Consider the following 18,025-nt stretch of genomic DNA (forward strand, 5'->3'; position numbering starts at 1 on the left):
CTATACTTTCCTCCAAATCATTTATGTATATCACAAACAACAGTGGTCCCAGCACGGATCCCTGTGGAACACCACTGGTCACACGTCTCCATTTTGAGAAACTCCCTTCCACTGCTACTCTCTGTCTCCTGTTGCCCAGCCAGTTCTTTATCCATCTAGCTAGTACACCCTGGACTCCATGCGACTTCACTTTCTCCATCAGCCTACCATGGGGAACCTTATCAAACGCATTCACATTCAAATTGCAATCTTCATTTACTAACAGATGTAAAATGCATAATTTTTACTCACTGAGGCTGTATATTTAAATAATTTGGACTAACTTCTAAATGTGTGTTAATTTAGTGCTGGCAAGATGTTAATCGTTATTTGTTGGAATTCTCAGTTGACACATTGATCCCTTTGTATATAAAACACAATCCACATTGCTGTAAATTGTGGTTACGATACATAACTTTAACAAATATTTTAATAACATTTACTGTTGATTTTCTTTGTTGCCAGCTTTTTAATTGGACAGATCCTTTCATTATTTTGATTACAATATAAAAACAAGTTTCTTTTGGTTCAGTTCAAAACCTTCCTTTAACTCAATGGGCACAACTCAAAGTTGATCCAAACTGGTTGCTTTGAATTAGAGAAGAAAAGCAGATACACATAAATGGAAATTGGCACTTGCACGCAATAACCTTCAAAAAGCTCAAAATATGCGCCATTGCTTACATGATTTACACTTGAACAAGAAGTGGAACAGCTAACTATTAAAATATTTCACTATTCATTAAGAAAGCAAACTTGCACCTCTTACGCTCTCAGGACATCCCAAAGTACTTCACACCAATGAACTATATTTTTGGAGACTGAGGAGTGTATTGCCTTCTTTATTTGTGATACTGAACCTACATGAGTCAGAAAAAGTGCTGTCTTGATCTGTACAGCTCTAAGGTAAACCTTATATTAGGTAAATATAGACCTTGAATTAAAATACTGTCATACAAAGAAGCAGCTGTAATGAAATAAACAATGACATTGAAGAATTATGAATTTAAAAAGTCAACTATTAAATAAAACCACAAGAACATGGACACTTGTACTACAGTCAAAATGGAATAGCAGTCACGTGAGCCCTCCTGTACTGGAAATCAACAAACTTGTCTGAAAAGATGTAACTCATTAACCTCATCTGAAATAGCTCCGGGGAGAACCAGTTTGAAATTGAAAGGAGGACTACTGCATATTAATGACTCTTATTAACATGAATGAACTAACAGAGGATTCTAGAGACAGACGGACTTAGAGTCCAAACAAAAATTGAATAGGTGTGAAATAGCACCGTGGTAACCATGGTCTCCACATCCTGGTCCATTGTGTGGTCACACCAGGGGAGAGGTCCATGTCTCCTAACAGAGACGCTAATGTGATGGATTTTTTTTACCTTAAAAAGGTAGCCCTCTAGAGAGAGAGGGCGATCAAGCCAACACCTTCAGAAAACAGTCCAGTCAGAGGCTTTGCAAGAGATCCAGCCAAGCAAGAATCCTGCTGAACGACAACTGAACAACCACGACAGCAGAGACATCACAAAGTGGCTTTAAGACTCTTCGTCTATGAAGGTAACAGAATCCACACCACCAGCTTTGTGCTGAGTTATAACCACTAGAATTCTAAAACACCGCCACAAGTTCAAGACTACTAACATTCAGGCCTGCACCTTTAAAAAAAGACTGTCCTCCTAAGAAGATTCAACAGATTTACTGTAAACCACGAACACTTACCTCACTTTGGACTTTAAACTACCTAGCCTTTCTATCTATCTATCTTGTTTATGTGTACGTGAGTGAATGTGTGTGTGGGTGAGGTTTTAACCATTTCGGGAATTGTGTAAAAATGTTTTTTTTTAACCTATGAGAAAACCTGTCATTTGTCTACTTATTTGACCTGAAGGACATTTAGGGGCTAATGCATAATTTTCAACAAAACATGGTTGCAGTCAATTAGGTGGTGAACAGTGGGAACACCCATACCCCTTTCTACCTGTCCATAACAATATCCTCATAATTGAAACAGGAAATGCTGGAAATACTCAGCATATCTGGCAGCATCTGTGGAGAGAGAAGCAGAGTTAACGTTTCAGGTCAGTGACCCTTCTTCAGAACTAGCAAATATTAGAAATGCAAAAGGTTATAAGCAAGTAAAGCAGGGGTGTGGCAAGAGATAACAAAGGAATGGTGTAAATAGGACAAGGTCACAGAATGGCTGACCAGAAGGTCATGGAGCAAAGGCAAACAATATGTTAATGCTGTGTTGAAAGACAAAGCATTAGTACATATAGGGTGTTACTGGACTGAAAATTGAACAGCCGCATGTACAAACATGAAAAAAAAAACAGTGGGTAAGCAAACTGAACAAACTAAGATGAAATAAAATAAAACACAAAAAAATATATAAAAAAAGGAAACGCAGACTGGGTGACCGCTTTGTGGAACACCTCCGCTCAGTCCGCAAGCAGGACCCCGAGCTTCCAGTTGCTTGCCATTTCAACACTCCCCCCTGCTCTCATGCTCACATCTCTGTCCTGGGATTGCTGCAGTGTTCCAGTGTTCTAGTGAACATCAACGTAAGCTCGAGGAACAGCATCTCATTTACCGACTAGGCACACTACAGCCTGCCAGACTGAACATTGAGTTCAATAATTTCAGAGCATGACCGGGCCTCCCATTTTACTTTTATTTTTAGTTATTTTTTTCTTTTTCCTTTTTTATATATTTTTTGTGTTTATTTTATTTTATTTCACCTTAGTTTGTTCAGTTTGCTTACCCACTGTTTTTTTTCATGTTTGTACTTGCGGCTGTTCAATTTTCAGTCCATTAACACCCTATCTGCACTAATGCTTTGTCTTTCAACACACCATTAACATATTGTTTGCCTTTGCTCCATGACCTTCTGGTCAGCCATTCTGTGACCTTGTCCTATTTACACCTTCTCCTTTGTTATCTCTTGCCCCACCCCCGCTTTACTTGCTTATAACCTTTTACATTTCTAATATTTGCTAGTTCTGAAGAAGGGTCACTGACCTGAAATGTTAACTCTGCTTCTCTCTCCACAGATGCTGCCAGACCTGCTGAGTGGTTCCAGCATTTCTTGTTTTTATTTCAGATTTCCAGCATCCGCAATATTTTGCTTTTATCCTCATCATTGAAACGGTTTGAAATCAAACTATTCCTGAAAGTGACAGAAAAACAATTCTAGCTTTGGACAGTTAAGCTGACCATAGTAATCTTTTCCATTCACTTCATTTAATACTAGAAAGTCTCACCATTATAAGAATGCCTCTTAACCCTTATATCCCTACGAACTGATCTGAAAAGTTATGCGGCTAAGGCTTAAACATACAAACTTGCTTCGCCTGGGAGCTTATTTAGCTTTTCGTCAGTCAGTAGTTGAGCCATGAAGATCAGGAAGACCATCCTTATTAATGATCTGCTAGCAGAGTGGAATAACTTTGCCCTTTAAATTTCTCACAGTAGTAGCACCCACCTCCCCCAACTCATTACCCCCATCCCCTCTCCTTCCCACCTCAACACCCACCCCCATCTGTTCCATTAAATCACTGACTGCCTCCTCAGAGTAACGTCTGACTGAGAACTGGCCCCAGCTTTGGGGTGACTGGAAGTGGAACTGGCTGGTGGTGAAACAGAAGGGCGACTGGGGGCAGTGGGAGAAGAGCGATGGAGTGGGAGAGGTACAAGTTTTAGTTAAAAGAGGATAACAGGGACTATGGGGCAAGGGGAAATAATGACAGTGGACTCAGAGTCAGATGACTGGGGCTCGGGCAGAGGAAAAGAGGAATTCTGGGGAGTGGAGTGAACATGCAGCCCAGTATTTCCAACAATGCTGAGAGCAGCAACATGGTAAATTTTGAACTGAGGGTTGTTAGACATGGGATGCTTCAGCCCAACTGGTTACTGAGGAAGAAACAAGATAATTTAAAAAGGAATAGGATAAGTAATTGAAAAAGAGGAATATAAATGATCTGGGGGAGGGAAGTGGGATTGCAGAAATGAACACAGTCGACTTTGCAGCTCATTTAATCTGATAGATTCACAAGACAGATCTGTGTTGAGCACATCTGGATAGTCTACAAATAGTAAAATCATGGTTGGGCACTCCATTGCAATCAGATGAGGTTTAGATGGTTAACAGAGGGCTGATTGGCCTCTATCTGTGCTGTAATTTCTATAATTCTATGAAAACCCTCCTTTATAGAGTCCAAGCCAAGTGAGTAGTTTAGACATTTTGGTGCTGATGGTTAAGATGACGTGCCCTGTGAGAAGTGCCCCAAACACTTTACTCAATAGCCTTTGCGTGACCAGTCTGTTTCATCATTCTGTGCTGACTGGTTTTGACTTATTTTTAACTCTTTCATGGAATGTAGGCATCGCTGGCAAGGCCAGAATTTGTTGCCCATCCCTAATTGCCCTTCACAACTAAGTGGCTTGTTAGCCTATTGCAATGAGCAGTTAAGAGTCAACAACATTGCTGTGGGTCTGAAGTCACATGTCAGCCAGACCAGCTAAGGATGGCAAATTTCCTTCCCTAAAGGACATTAGTGAACCAAATGGGTTTTTATGACACCATTACTGAGAGTAGCATTCAATTCAAGATTTTTATTCATTAATTGAATTTAAATTCCACCATCAGCCACAACAGGATTTGAACCCTTATCCCCGGGCATTCGCCTAGGCCTCTGGATTACAAGTTCAGTGACATTTCCACTACACCATCATCTCCCCATACGAAGTCCAAGTACAGATTGGCTTTGACTGTGGCTCCCAGTTCAGAGTCATTACCTTCCACTGAACCTGAGTCCAAACCAGAATTCAACGAGATTGTGAGTGAGATGGGGCTGATTAAAAGTGTTATCAACTTGTGAGCCTGCCCGCACCTTGTACAATGCAAAGAGGCTTCGGCTGTAGTTATTGGGTGAATGTCAGCAGTTATAGGATTACTACGAGTCCTAGGTAGGATATTCAAGGTGCCAGGATGTTTACTATTGACAAGGGCTTGGTTCAAATTCAGGTGAATGGACTGACTTTGAAGAAAAAATTATTGTAAAACTTTGAAAGAGAATGTTGCTGTTGAACAAAGAAAGAGCATAGTTATTACAGGAAACCTTTGACAAGTATGTCCGATACTCTCATTTATTTGAAAGACCAGGCAATGAAACTGTATAAAGGCTATTGGAAATTCTTCTTTAAATGTGACTGAATCACAGCAATATAATTATGCATAGAAATATTTATAACAATGAGGAAAATACATTCCTTCATGCCAGATTCCAAGATCTCTAGCTTTGAAATCACTCATCACAATGGCAGCATATGATATAATCCAACCTCTTAAATAAGCTTTAGTCATTGCCAAAAGTAATGCTTTTTCTACCATAGAGTTGTCATTAAGGCTAATATATTCCTGAAATTCCTTTGCCAACATAGACTTAACAGCTTCATCATACACTGAGCCTCCATCAAGTGGTTTTACTGCTCACAGAAACATGTTAAAAGTCAGCTCACACAGAACATGATCAGAAATAGCTATGATCTTTTAGTTTTTTTTAATTTTTCAGTTTTCGAAGTCAAAGTTATTATTGTGGTACTTTCAGATCTGTCTCAAATTCCAGTAGTTTACTGTTAACATTAGCAAAGGAACATTTAACTTAATTTCTAAGTCCATGCTCAAATGATAGTTTATTTACAGAATTCTTCAAACAGAGCAGTTGCACGAGGCAAACACTGTGGTAGTGAGGGTATAAACCAAAGAGGCATTATGGTTTCAGTTAAATTTGTTTGTAACAGTACTTTCTGGCCAACTTCTGTTCTTGCAGATCAAAACAGTTCTGGCACTTTGAGTGTTTGTGGTGTCTGGTACAGGTTCAACAGTGAAATCTGACAGGGATCAGTTCAACTTGCAGTCATCTGTGTCAAATGTTGTCATCTTCATTGCTCTATTGGTTTTACCATTTACAAGAAGTGCAAATAGCTATGGAAATGCACCATGTGATTTCAAAACACACTTAAGTTTAAGTGCTAACAAGTTGAGCTGGCAGGTAGCGAGGCCTATCCCAGCAGGCCTATTTTTTCTTTCCATAAATCTCTTTATAGAACTCTAGTTTCACACTCTTCCTTCTTTGCACGTGACTTCAATCACATCCTATAACCAAGCTTTTATTAACTGGCAAAAAAAGCAGTGAATATTAATTTCACCACTGCTCCTGTGAGGACAGATTGCTACCCAATACTCCTAATGGGTTGCATTATGTTAAAATTAGAATCTTACTCTTGATTTCAAATAAGAATGACTGAGAAACATAAAATAAATGCCAGACTTGATATTGTATTATTCAACTATTCTTTTCATGCCAGTTCTTTACTGTATAAACACAAATTATTTAAAACTATTATGGGCACAATTCATAAGGAAGGCTAATGGAGAGGCCTTTTAGAATCCTTTGAGGCATTTTCAGCAATATTTTCTGAAATACATAGGAGAAAAATAGTTCAATTGATAATATTTTGGTTTTTTAGTGCATGGGAGAAGCCCAGAAAATAATTTACATTGGTTGTAATAATTAAAAAGTCCCACATTGAGTGATGGTCATTTTTTTTTTAAAGTGCTTTGAAAGTGATCCTTGTTCTGTTGAAAATATTTGTTTTTCAAATGTACTTTTTTTTACTTTTGCTGGCAAATGGCTATTTATACAACACAAGCTGCCAGGCTGTTTAGTAATATTCGCATTAAATTTCTTACTGATCAATGCATGCGCAATACACTGTGCAGAATGTACAGGCACTGTATTGTGCATTGCTTCAGATTGTAGCTAAATTAACATGTAAAACTGGCATCTGTTTAAATGAGTTTTAGTAGAGAAAGAAATGCTAATTTGGCAGTGTAGTATAGAAGGATTTTACCTGATGCTACACAACAGACTTTTTGGGGACAACTTTAATGAATCATGGGATCACTGTACCTGGGGATTGTGGCACAAGGGAAGCTGTCTGGCCCTTTGCAGCACAGGGCCTGGGAGATTTTAAATCCTGAGTCTCGCAAAGATCTCTTGCCTGAAGCTGGCAAAGAAGCATGATCTAGCCAATGAGTAGGAGTGGAATTTTGGCCTGCAGTTGTCCCCCACCAGGGTCCCAAAGAAACAATCTCCAGCATCAAGGTAAGTGGTTGGGAGCCAGGGTCGGAAGGTCGAAGTGGGAGGGAAGCCAATGCCAGGGAGACACAAAAGGGGGAATGTCAGGATACAAAAATGGGTGAGTTAGGTTCAGATCAGATGTGAACATTTAAAATTTGAACCTCGGCTCCAACCTGCCTGCTTCCAAGTTTTATGGAGGCAGGACAAGGGACGAGCAGCAAACCTGCTCCCAGGAGGTGAATTAGCAATGGAAATACTTTAATCAGGCTGGCAGCCTCTGATTTAACCTGCTTTGCAGTTTTCCAGGTCTCTGACATGAGACGAGGTCAGCTTCACAGAGAAGGTAAGTGCTTTTATAGCATTGTTTGTAGGCCAGTAGGAGCAGTAATATTTTCTCACAGACCCCCACCCCCACTACCCCTCCACCACCCACCCCATTATACCCCTTCCCATACAAAGGCCCCCGGGGACAGGGATTGGGTCCCCACCCCCACCAGAGTCAGGGTTAGGACACCATCCCCTACCCACCCCCCCCAAAAACCAGGTCAGGGATTGGACCCATCTGGTCTTACAGCCTGCTTCCGGAGTGCTCCCAGACTCAGGTTTCCTGTCTGAAGCTCCACCTCTCCCACCACCTTTGTAACCTTTCCCTGTTAATATTCAGACCCAGATTTCCTTGTGGGACCAGGAAAGCGCTCCTGCTTCTATTTAATTCCTACACACCTCCAAATAAAATGCTCTTCTTACAACTATCTGTTTGTAAATTAAAAGTGGGATAGAAATTAAACATTCGGAAAAGTTCAAGAACAAGACTTGAATGTAAAAACCAAGGAACCTAGAAATGGTTTGAGTAAACAGTCAATCGCATGTAGCAAATTAGAAAGACAAGGCACCTTGAAAGTTTTCAATCATGGCACAACACGCACAGGAGACAATGAAAGCCCATACTTCAACCTCACTAAAACACGATCCTTGAGTAGTAAGTGTTATGCGTATGCTAACTATGTGCATACCATTGTAAATATCCTGCAGAACATAAACAATACCGTAAAAATATTGGTGACTGTGGTCCAGGAGCCTGATAACTGTTTTGTATTGCACTGAGTAAAACTAACATGCGAGGTGGAATTTTATGCTCTCCCCCATGGCGGGGGGTTGGAAGTCTCTGATTGCCCGGCAGCTCTGCAAGGCCGGGACTTCCAGCGACGAGGTCCTAAATCCTATGTAAAGCCTGCTGCTGTCACGCTAAGTCTCTCATTGGCACTAAATTTGGCAGGTATTCCGTACAAGAGGCGACGCAGGGATCTTGGCGTCAGATTCCAGCAATGTCAAGACCCCCGCCGCCAGCATAAATTTCCACCCGTGGACTCACAGCAAGCAGACGTTATTGAACTAATTTTATTTAAACCTCCCCAACAGAGAGGGCAATATAATAAAATGCTCAGCTATCACAATATACTACAATCACAGTGATATTTCTAACTCAGCTTTATAATGGATGGACTGCAGCAAGGCTTCTTGGACAGCATTTCGCAAACCCATGACCTCTACCACCGAGAGGGACAAGGGCAGCAGGTGTATGGGAACAACACCACCTGCAATTTTCACTCCATGTCACACACCATCTTGATTTGGAAATATATCGATGTCCTTCATCATCACTGCACCAAAATCCTGGAACTCGCTCTCTAACAGCACTGTGGGGGCACCTTCACCACAAGAATTGCAAAAGTTCAAGATGGCAGCTTACCACCACCTTCTCAAGGGCAATTATGGATGAGCACGTATGCCAGCGACTCCCACATCCTGTGAATGAATGAATGTGCTACATTTATCACAGCCATAGCTAGACTTCAACAGCAATTTTCTACCTCATTAAGGGACAACAATAATCTAAATCATAAGTAGAACATCTAACAAAATGGAAAACCGTCATACCACTGGGAAGTTCTGACCATTTTAACACTTTTTCCCCCACATAGCGGACTTCTTCCAATTTGTTGCAGTGGCAGAGGAAAGAGACCACTGCAGAGGAAATGTGACAACGGGCATAATTTTACTGACCTGACCCACAGGGAGCTGGTCGGTTAGAAAGTCAGGGTTGGGGGCGGGGGGAACCCTCAATTTGGGATTGCCCCACATGCTGTGGAGTTTGAACTCCACATCATATCCCTGACATCAGTGATCAATTCCCGATGACAGCAGCTGCAGGTTAGCTCATGCTGGGAACAGGGCCAACCAGGTAGAGGGGGTGGGGTCGATTGGGTCAGGAGGGTGACTGGAGGAGAGTGGGGGGGGGGGTCAACCAGAGGTGTGGGTGTGGGAAGGTGGGAGACCTTGGGTTGGGCTGCTGGAGATCGAAGCCTAGTGGTTGGGGAGGAGGGGGTGGGGAAAAAAGAGGCCTCGTGGTGGTGGTGGTGAAATTGGGGGCTGGTTGTGGGGGTGGTGTGATATCACGCCTGTAAGTGGGTAGTGGGGGATCGGGGCCTGGTGGTGAGGCATCGAGGCTTGGTTGTGGGGGGGGAGGGGATATCAGAGCCTGGTGGTGGGGGTAGGGGATCTGGGCCTGGTTTTTGGGGGGTGGGATATCAGGGCCTGGTAGTGGGGGAGGGTGTTCAGAGGCCTTGGGTTGGGAGTGAAGCAAGATCGGGGCCTGGTAGTTGTCGGGGGTGGGGTGGAAATCAGGGCCCAATAGTGGGGGAAGGTGGAAGTCAGGGCCTGGTGGTGGGGGAGGGTGTTCAGAGGCCTGGGGTGGAGGAAGATCAGGGCCTGGTGGTGGTGGGGGCGGAAGATGGAAACTTCGTGGTGGGATCGGAGGCTTTGGTGGGGGGTGATCACCGAGGTTCTCAGTCTGGCACCTGGATCCAGGAGGTAGATGTGAAAGTATTTACCTCCTGAATCCACCAAGTCCTCCAAGTGAGGAAGCTACCAGGTTACTCGATGGTTGGGAAACTGGGTCACCAGCTGGTAAATTTTAAAAGCAGAATGGCAGCGAGGCTCAGTCTCATTACCATATTTAAAACTGCAAGCTGTCTCCTTGGATCAGGTTGGTCACCTGCCAAGTTCTGGCTTCAGTTAAAGCTGGAAATGGACAATTTGGGGTGGGTTTGGGTCGGGAAATAGATTCCTGAGATGTTGACACCAATCCCCCACATCCGACCCAAACCCGCCCAATTTGTAAGTTAAAATGTTGCCCATTATGCTTGCAACCCCATATATACAGACACTCAGGCACACATAGTTCCACGATCCTCACTCTGACACTGTGGGCTGGATTTTCCATTTGGTGTCTCGAACCTGATGTTGGAATCAAATGTGGGTCCCAAACCTGCACTGTGTCGGGAGTAGTGAACTGACACAATTTTTGGTGATCTGGCCAATTAGTGGCCAGAGGACGAGTTCACCATCTGATTAAAAGCAGCAGGCAGGCTCCCGAGGCTCGAGGGCCAATAGGAGACACTCCAGTGATGACACATTGGCAGGCTCACCATCTGAGGTGGGAGCTGCCAATATCTGCAGAGAGAGATAGAGAGGGCACCTCACAATGGAGGTGCCCTCTGAAGACCAGGTTAAAAAATTTGATTTAAAAATGGCTACGGCTCCCAGGCTGTAACTGCTCCACTGGATGGCCAGCAGCCACAGCTGTGGTCCCACAGCCACAGCAGGGGAAGAGTCCCCAGTGGGATGAAGCGTTGACCCACCCACCGATCCCCATCTCCTGCCTGGAGACCGCCCCCTCTCACTGGCCATGTTTTAACCGCAGTGTGGGGCCTGCCTGCTGACTGGAAAATTCTAGTCAGTGTGGGAGAGGAGCCTTAACGGGCCCCTTAATTACCTCAGTTGCCACTTGCAGGTGTGTAGCTGTTCCACCCCAGACCTGCCCGGCTCAAAAATGGCTCGGGGGCAGGATGGGGCAAGCAAACTGGCATGCTGGCCAGTGGGGTGAAACTCCTGGCCCGCCTGTCTCTGGTCCCACCCCCATCAGCCTTCGAAAATCTTGCCCTCCTCCTTCCTACCTGATCCAGACAACATTTCTATGGTTTATTTCTAATATTTGATATTTTCCATAGGAACCAATTTAAAAAAAAACTCCGTTTGCTCTCATCTCTCAAGATACATAAAGTGATTTATGATGAAGTGTTCATAAACAATACTATTCTTCATTTCCAGTAGACATGAGTTTATACAGTAGTAGCATTGGGCAAAAATAGGAAATACTAAATTTGATCAGGAAGCACCCATTGAACCATATTAAGTCTTCCCTGCCTACAGCAGCAGGAAGCAGTTGCCTTTAAGGTAATTTACTGTCATTAGTTTTTGAGTCATGCTGAGCAGTGCTGCTGGTATTGGCAACTGAATACAGCTCATCAGGTGAACGGTGTTCAGGTTTCTTCTATTTTTCTTTGGTCATTATGTAACTGAGGACTGGAAGTTCCTCCTGCATACACTTCTAGTGCTGGAAATGTCATAAAGAAACATTTTATAGGTACTCCTTTTCCTGTGCAACTAAACCCAATGGAATAAATTTATCACAAGACACAGAAACACAAAAGGCCTTTGAGACCATTCTGCCTACTGCTTCCACAGACCACAAACAATCCACTATACCATGGATTGTACCCAAACCTATTTAATCCCTTGAGTTCTGCATAAAAAAATCTCTGAATGTTAAAAGGTAAGCGAGAAAGAAACTACAGAATTCCTATTCATCCACACATCTCTATCATTTAATACTGTCACTATCCATCCTGAGTGCAGCAGCACAGGAACCACTGGGAGTGAAATTCAATGTTGGCAGGGGCACACATAGCAAATTGAGGTCAATGGAAAGGAAGTTTGGGCAGGTGCATAACACATGGCCAAATTGTGACTACCCATTTCATTCCCCTGCTGAAGTTGAATGTAGAGGATTTGAACATTTCAGTCAGTGACTATACCTGTATACTTCAATACTGTTCCCAACCCAGCCAACCTTCTATTTAGCACAGCAACAAGAGCTTCAATTATATCATCAGATTCCATTTACACTTCATCAACAACTTAGGTTGGCCACAGATTATTTTGATTTCCAAAACCATTGTCCAGTTAGTCACATAAAATAGTTACAACAATTAATCTTTTAGCATCTCCATGATTTCATTCATTCAATTCTCTTTTCATTAGCCAACATAATAGTTTTTTTTAAATCTGCAAACTCTTTTTATTGTTCTTGCTAATGACAATAATGATAGATTTAGAAACCAACATAATTAAAACTGCTTGCCCAGCCAGTAAAGCTCATTCTGTATTCAAAAAGAAAAAAACAGGTAGTGGTTTTCTTCTGTGGTTGTATCAACTAATTAGTTTGATAAAGATTAATTATGTCAGTTTATCTTGTAATTTTGGAAATATTTAGTTAGTGACAAATTCCATTAGGTTTGCAGTAAAATATTTCAAAAACAGAAAGATTTTACACTCATCTGCTGTATTAAATTTTAGAACTATTTTACTTCACAAAATGCTTGTCTGTTCAAATCAGCTACTCAGTAACATTTCTATTTGAATTGTTTTGTAATTTTGTGACCCAACAACACAGGCATTTCTTTCAGCAAAACCAAGAAGAGATGGCAAAGTATGTTATCAATAGAGTTACCAATAATATTTGGTGCCTATTAATCTGAACAAAAACACAGGATCAATTATACTACATCCAGAGGTCTCGATCATAAATGAAAAAAAGCGTTAGAAATATAAAACTGAGTAACCAGTTCTTGGCATGTTAAAAAAGTCAATTGTTTCAAAACATTTCTATATGTCGCTCATACTAAGATGATTCAAAATTAAATGGGAATAGTTCCCCTTGGACATCCTGGGAACTTTTTAAACCTGGCTTTGCAGCAGGCTGCAGTGATACTGCAATGGGTGTGAAGGTCAAATGGTGTGAGACCTGATACTTATACACCTATATCACAACACACAGCTTGTGCTGATGCAAAGCTGAAACTGCTGTGCAACAGCTTGTTTATTATTACAGACGATGGGGTTAACTTTTTAAAGAAGATTGAACAGAAAATGCTGCATACACTCAGCAGGTCACGCAGTGACTGTGCAGAGAGGAAGGTAGGGTTAACGTTTCAGGTCAATGACCTTTAGTCAGAACTCTGCAGTATTTTGGTTTTAATTTTAAAAAGCTTAACCAATTTAAAAAAAAACTAATGTACTGGTTAGTTATTAATCCACAGATTACAGGTTCATTTAAACTGGAATATTAAACAAAGACTTTTTAACAAGCGTTATGTGTGTGCAATGAATTGTTTGTACACCATCACTATATCATGTTCAGGATTTAGTACAATCCTTATCAATCGCAAAGGCTTTAAAGGTTAAAGGTTAACATCTGCAGAAAAACCAAAGAACAAAAACAAATTACTTATAAAAAAGGAAACTAATGACTATTCGGTTAATAGTTTTTTTTTAATTCTTTAAATATTTTAAAGTATGTATTTTTATAATAATAAGGAAAATAATGCATTATTTAATATAATTGCAAACGAAGTAAAAATTATCTTGGGTGTGACATATTCTAGTTTGATACATGAAAAATATATTAATTAGGTTACAATCTTGTAATCTGCCATTTGTACATTGACAATGTCTCAAAACTCTAGTTGAATCTCAGTTTAACATACCAAGACTTGTGGATCAGACAGGGTTGCTTTGAAAATGTGAATTCAGCCGTTAGCAGAGGTGCCCATCTCACTTTTCAGCATTTACCAACACACAAAACCCACCTGGGGATCCTGGGAAAGCCGTTTCAGCAGTCGGTCTGTACTTCGATTTTTGATTCTTTTCCTGAATCGTTTACTTGGAAACTTCAATATGTGGAACCCTTTTAGATTTCCAACCTGCATCATCACAAAATAAGAACAGATTATGAAATGCATTGAACGACAATATTGATTATCATGAGTGTTATTGCAATACAGTTGATAGCGATAGGCTCAACATTTGCCAAACATTTAAGCCACTCTACTGAGGATGTCTCAGACCATGCTGTCAATACAGTTATAAGTGAAACTTTTGCCTTGCCCAAGTCCATTGGGAGTTTACAAAACATCATGTAGTGACAGTTTCAACACAGTGTGCTGGTGAAGGGGCGGAATCTTCCTTATATAATACCAAGGGACTGTGGTCGAGGTTTTGAGCTTACTCAATTCGATTTCAACGCATTAGGGTAGAAATTAGTTTGCGTAAAGTGGACGCAAAATGCACTAATTTAGCAGTGGGATGGCATGTGCCCAACCTCCACACAGACATTGGTCTCACTGCCAAATTTGTGGGACCCATTTTTTAGGCACCACAACCTAAAACAGACATAAGGCCCCTTGAACATGTAAATTAGGGGACTAACCCCTATAAAGAATCCCTTTGATAAACTGGCCACCTGAGCAGAGCAGTTCTCAGGGCTGCCGTGCTCTGGATTCATCAGTGACTCCTGCAGCCAATCAAAGGCAAATATTTGTTTAGGTTTTTCAAAAACTTCAAACATTTCTACAGATCTAGGAGGTGTAGAAGCACTCCACCAACTCCACAGGAGTCACTATCACCTCCCATCTCCACACCCCCCAGCCACCCTCGGCCCTGTAGCTTGGTCCAATCCTCCTCCCATGACTTAATTGAGGGCAACTGCCAGTGAAGCAGGCAGCCTGAAATTGGTTTCTCTTGGTCATGCCTCCGCAGGCAGCTCAGCTGAGTATGTAGAGGAGGCCTGAGGACCACTTTCTAGCACTCCTCGGGCCTCTGGCTTTAGGTGCGTATCACCTCTGCAGAGCCATGCATAGGCCTCAAAACAGGACCAGACTAACATGGCTGTCAGATCAGATAGGTATTGATTATTGTGATAATATAACAGCAGCTGTGATAATCTACTTTAATATTGTTGTAACCATGAGCAACATCAACATTTCATTGCACAAAAAAAGACTCAAGTATGGCAGATTTAATTAAGAAAATTGTTTTCTATTTGTACCATGTAACCTTTAATTGTAGGGCATACAATTCAGTGCAAGATCCCAATATCTGAGGGTGGTGTCATATTGGAATCCTTTTATTTTTAAAGACAAGGTTCCCTATTCATTTCAACATAAATTTACTATTTCAACTACAATGATATAATTTAAAGAAATTTAATGAAGATATGCCCTTCAGTGCACAGCCTGGCACTTTATTGTATTTAAAAAAAAACTTTGTGGTAATAACGCTGATGTCATCACAATACTAAATGGTATAAGCTTCTTAAATAATTCCTTGAGATTAATGACTTGGCATTTAAAGGCCACTCTTATTTACAAACCAACATACTATTTAAGTGTACAGTTACGTTATCATCTAATAATGAAGTGTAGTTGATTTGAATAGAAAATATGGTTCCTAGGGTAATAGCAACTGCATCATTAACTTTTTAAAAGGCTCCTATAACCCTTCTGTCATTAATGACTTGCTTAACAGTTTAAGTCTACTTTTAATTATCACAGCCTGTCTTTTAAAGATCAAATTTCTATCTCTAAATTTTACTGAGTTCTTTTTACGGTCTCAATTGTCACTGTAAATGTCATCATTTTATACCCTCACTGAAGCAGTGACAAGCCCACTCTTATCCATGGCTTTATCTCCTTTTCCATCCTTTATTGTACTACAAAGATCCCTTTTTCATAGTTTACAGCTGTATCCGCTTTCCACACGTGGCAAATGATTGCCTCCATAGAGGTATTTTCTGTTTCAATCTTGCATTTTCCCAAGGGAGAACAAAAGGGACAAGCTTTCTGGAGTTGGTTTCACTGAGAAAATTGTTCAGAATTGCCTCATTCCTCAGCAGATTAACGAATGCATACAATCCCAGCCTAAGTGCCATTGTACAGCACAATTTGGCCATTATACTTTGTCCTTTCCATTTAGAAATCCTCCTTACCAATTAAAGTAATACAGCCTACCAATACCTGCTCCCAATTAAATCTGAGCTGTATTACCTACCTTGATGCAGCTGGTCACAGATTCCGACCACTTACTTGTATTCATTAACCCTATTCATCATCGAGGGCTAATGGCAGGAATTCAAGCTTCTAGCTTTATTTCAGGACTCACCAAAATTATTAGCTTTCAGTTTGTGGCTGCAATGGCACTGGATTAAATGGAAAGAACGGATTCAAGCTGAGGCACCTAACACTATTTATAAGTTCTCTCATCGCCCCATCTACATTAAAACATCAGGATGTTGCAACCATCACTATCTTAATCAAAGACTGTGCATAAAATGGGCCCTTATTGTTTTGTTCATGTTACTGTCAGCCTCCTGACCCATTTCTCACAAGGGAAGACCAAACTGAGATCAAGATGGCCATTGATCAATCTGTTGTTAAATGGTATATACAATCAGACTCCAGCACATTGTGCTATAGTTTTACAATTTCCCATAGATTCTTTGGAACAAAATAAAAGAAAATTAATCATTATCTTGTAGCAATTGGATTTTTTTTTTAAAGGTGTCCTATTAGTGAGGATCCCTATTTGCAATCTCTCCTACCTGGTAGAAGTAATCATAGTTTTAATCTTCTTCCCAAAGTTCCACACATATTCAATTTTTTGCTCTGAGATTGGCAAAGGGCCCCTCATCTGCATCAGTAGCATGTCTGTCAGTGAGTACTCTACAGAGTTAACGAGAACCGTTATCCTTTTCAGTGCTGAATACCCGATCAGGAGGTGTCAGCACTTTAAAAATTCAGTGCCAGCTGTGTACTGCTTTGTACTTCGCCGTTACTGAGTTTTCAAATCGCTGATTTCTCTTGATCAACCTCCAGGACTGAAAAGAATGCTAATTATGATAAGCTATGTGGAGATACACACTGATAGACCCACACCAGTGTAAAAAAAAAACAACAGGCCAGATGTTACTAAATCCAAGGAAAGCATCATTTGATGCTCTGTATTTTTAACACTATACATGGTATTTTCCCCTTAATTTCCTGCTGCCAATTCCATTCATTTATTAAACCAAATTTACCACGGTCTAAGTATATTGCTCCATCCTACACTAATGATTCTTTATAATATTAAATAAGTAGATTTTAGGCAAAAGTAGTAAGATATATTTTAATAATTATGCTTAATCTGCCCCCCACATTCTGCCAGCTACAGGATCTCTGAAAATGTTTGCTGCCTCGAAAATGCCAAGCCAATTTAACAATACATTAATTTACTCACATGGGTACTGTGATATATAATTATACATGATTTTTACAGAAGTACAATTTCATTTTCATATTTCTCTTCGGGCAGCATACAGTTCTTTTCTGAAAGATATTCCAGTTCTCAGCCTAGTTCCAAACCAAGTCATGTGTTTATAGTTAGTATTTTATCTGGCTGAAAGATAGAAAAAAGGGTATATTCCCTGTCCTCTTTTTCAGTAGTTGTCGTGTGAATGTTCCAGGTCGTGACTTGGCAAGCTACAATGAAGGAAGGAGCAAACAGCAAACAGCAGAAGGTGTATCTTGAATCCGAGACACTACAAGACTGGTGACATGTTCACTCCATCTGGCAAAACGCTTGATCAGTTCTGCCTATTTAGACTCTCCGGGCTAAATTTTGTTGAGGTCTCGACATCGGGATCTGTGGCGAAGGGCCGGAAGATTGTACCGGCAGTGGCCTGCCACGCAGCCTGACGCTGGGAGTGCCGGACCCCATCTTCCCGGTGGCAGTGAGGCTCCGTGGTGGTCCCCCCACTGCTGGGTGATGGCACTTGCCTTTAAATATTTAAATAAAGTAAATTATTACATTTAAATAAAATTGACAATGATC

The 18,025-nt window shown here is 41.1% G+C and overlaps 1 protein-coding gene across 3 annotated transcripts in view; it reads right to left on the reverse strand.

The window, feature by feature from the left end:
- Positions 1 to 18,025, reverse strand: part of LOC137371359 (PC3-like endoprotease variant B) — a 906,432-nt gene that overhangs the window by 653,139 nt on the left and 235,268 nt on the right. For all 3 annotated transcript variants that reach the window (XM_068033824.1, XM_068033825.1, XM_068033826.1), the window contains one exon: positions 13,966 to 14,079. In XM_068033824.1, coding sequence (XP_067889925.1) covers positions 13,966 to 14,079 — 114 coding nt within the window. The remainder of the gene's footprint in view (positions 1 to 13,965; positions 14,080 to 18,025) is intronic.

This window comes from Heterodontus francisci, chromosome 6, assembly GCF_036365525.1.
Source record: "Heterodontus francisci isolate sHetFra1 chromosome 6, sHetFra1.hap1, whole genome shotgun sequence".
Classification (NCBI taxonomy): domain Eukaryota; kingdom Metazoa; phylum Chordata; class Chondrichthyes; order Heterodontiformes; family Heterodontidae; genus Heterodontus; species Heterodontus francisci.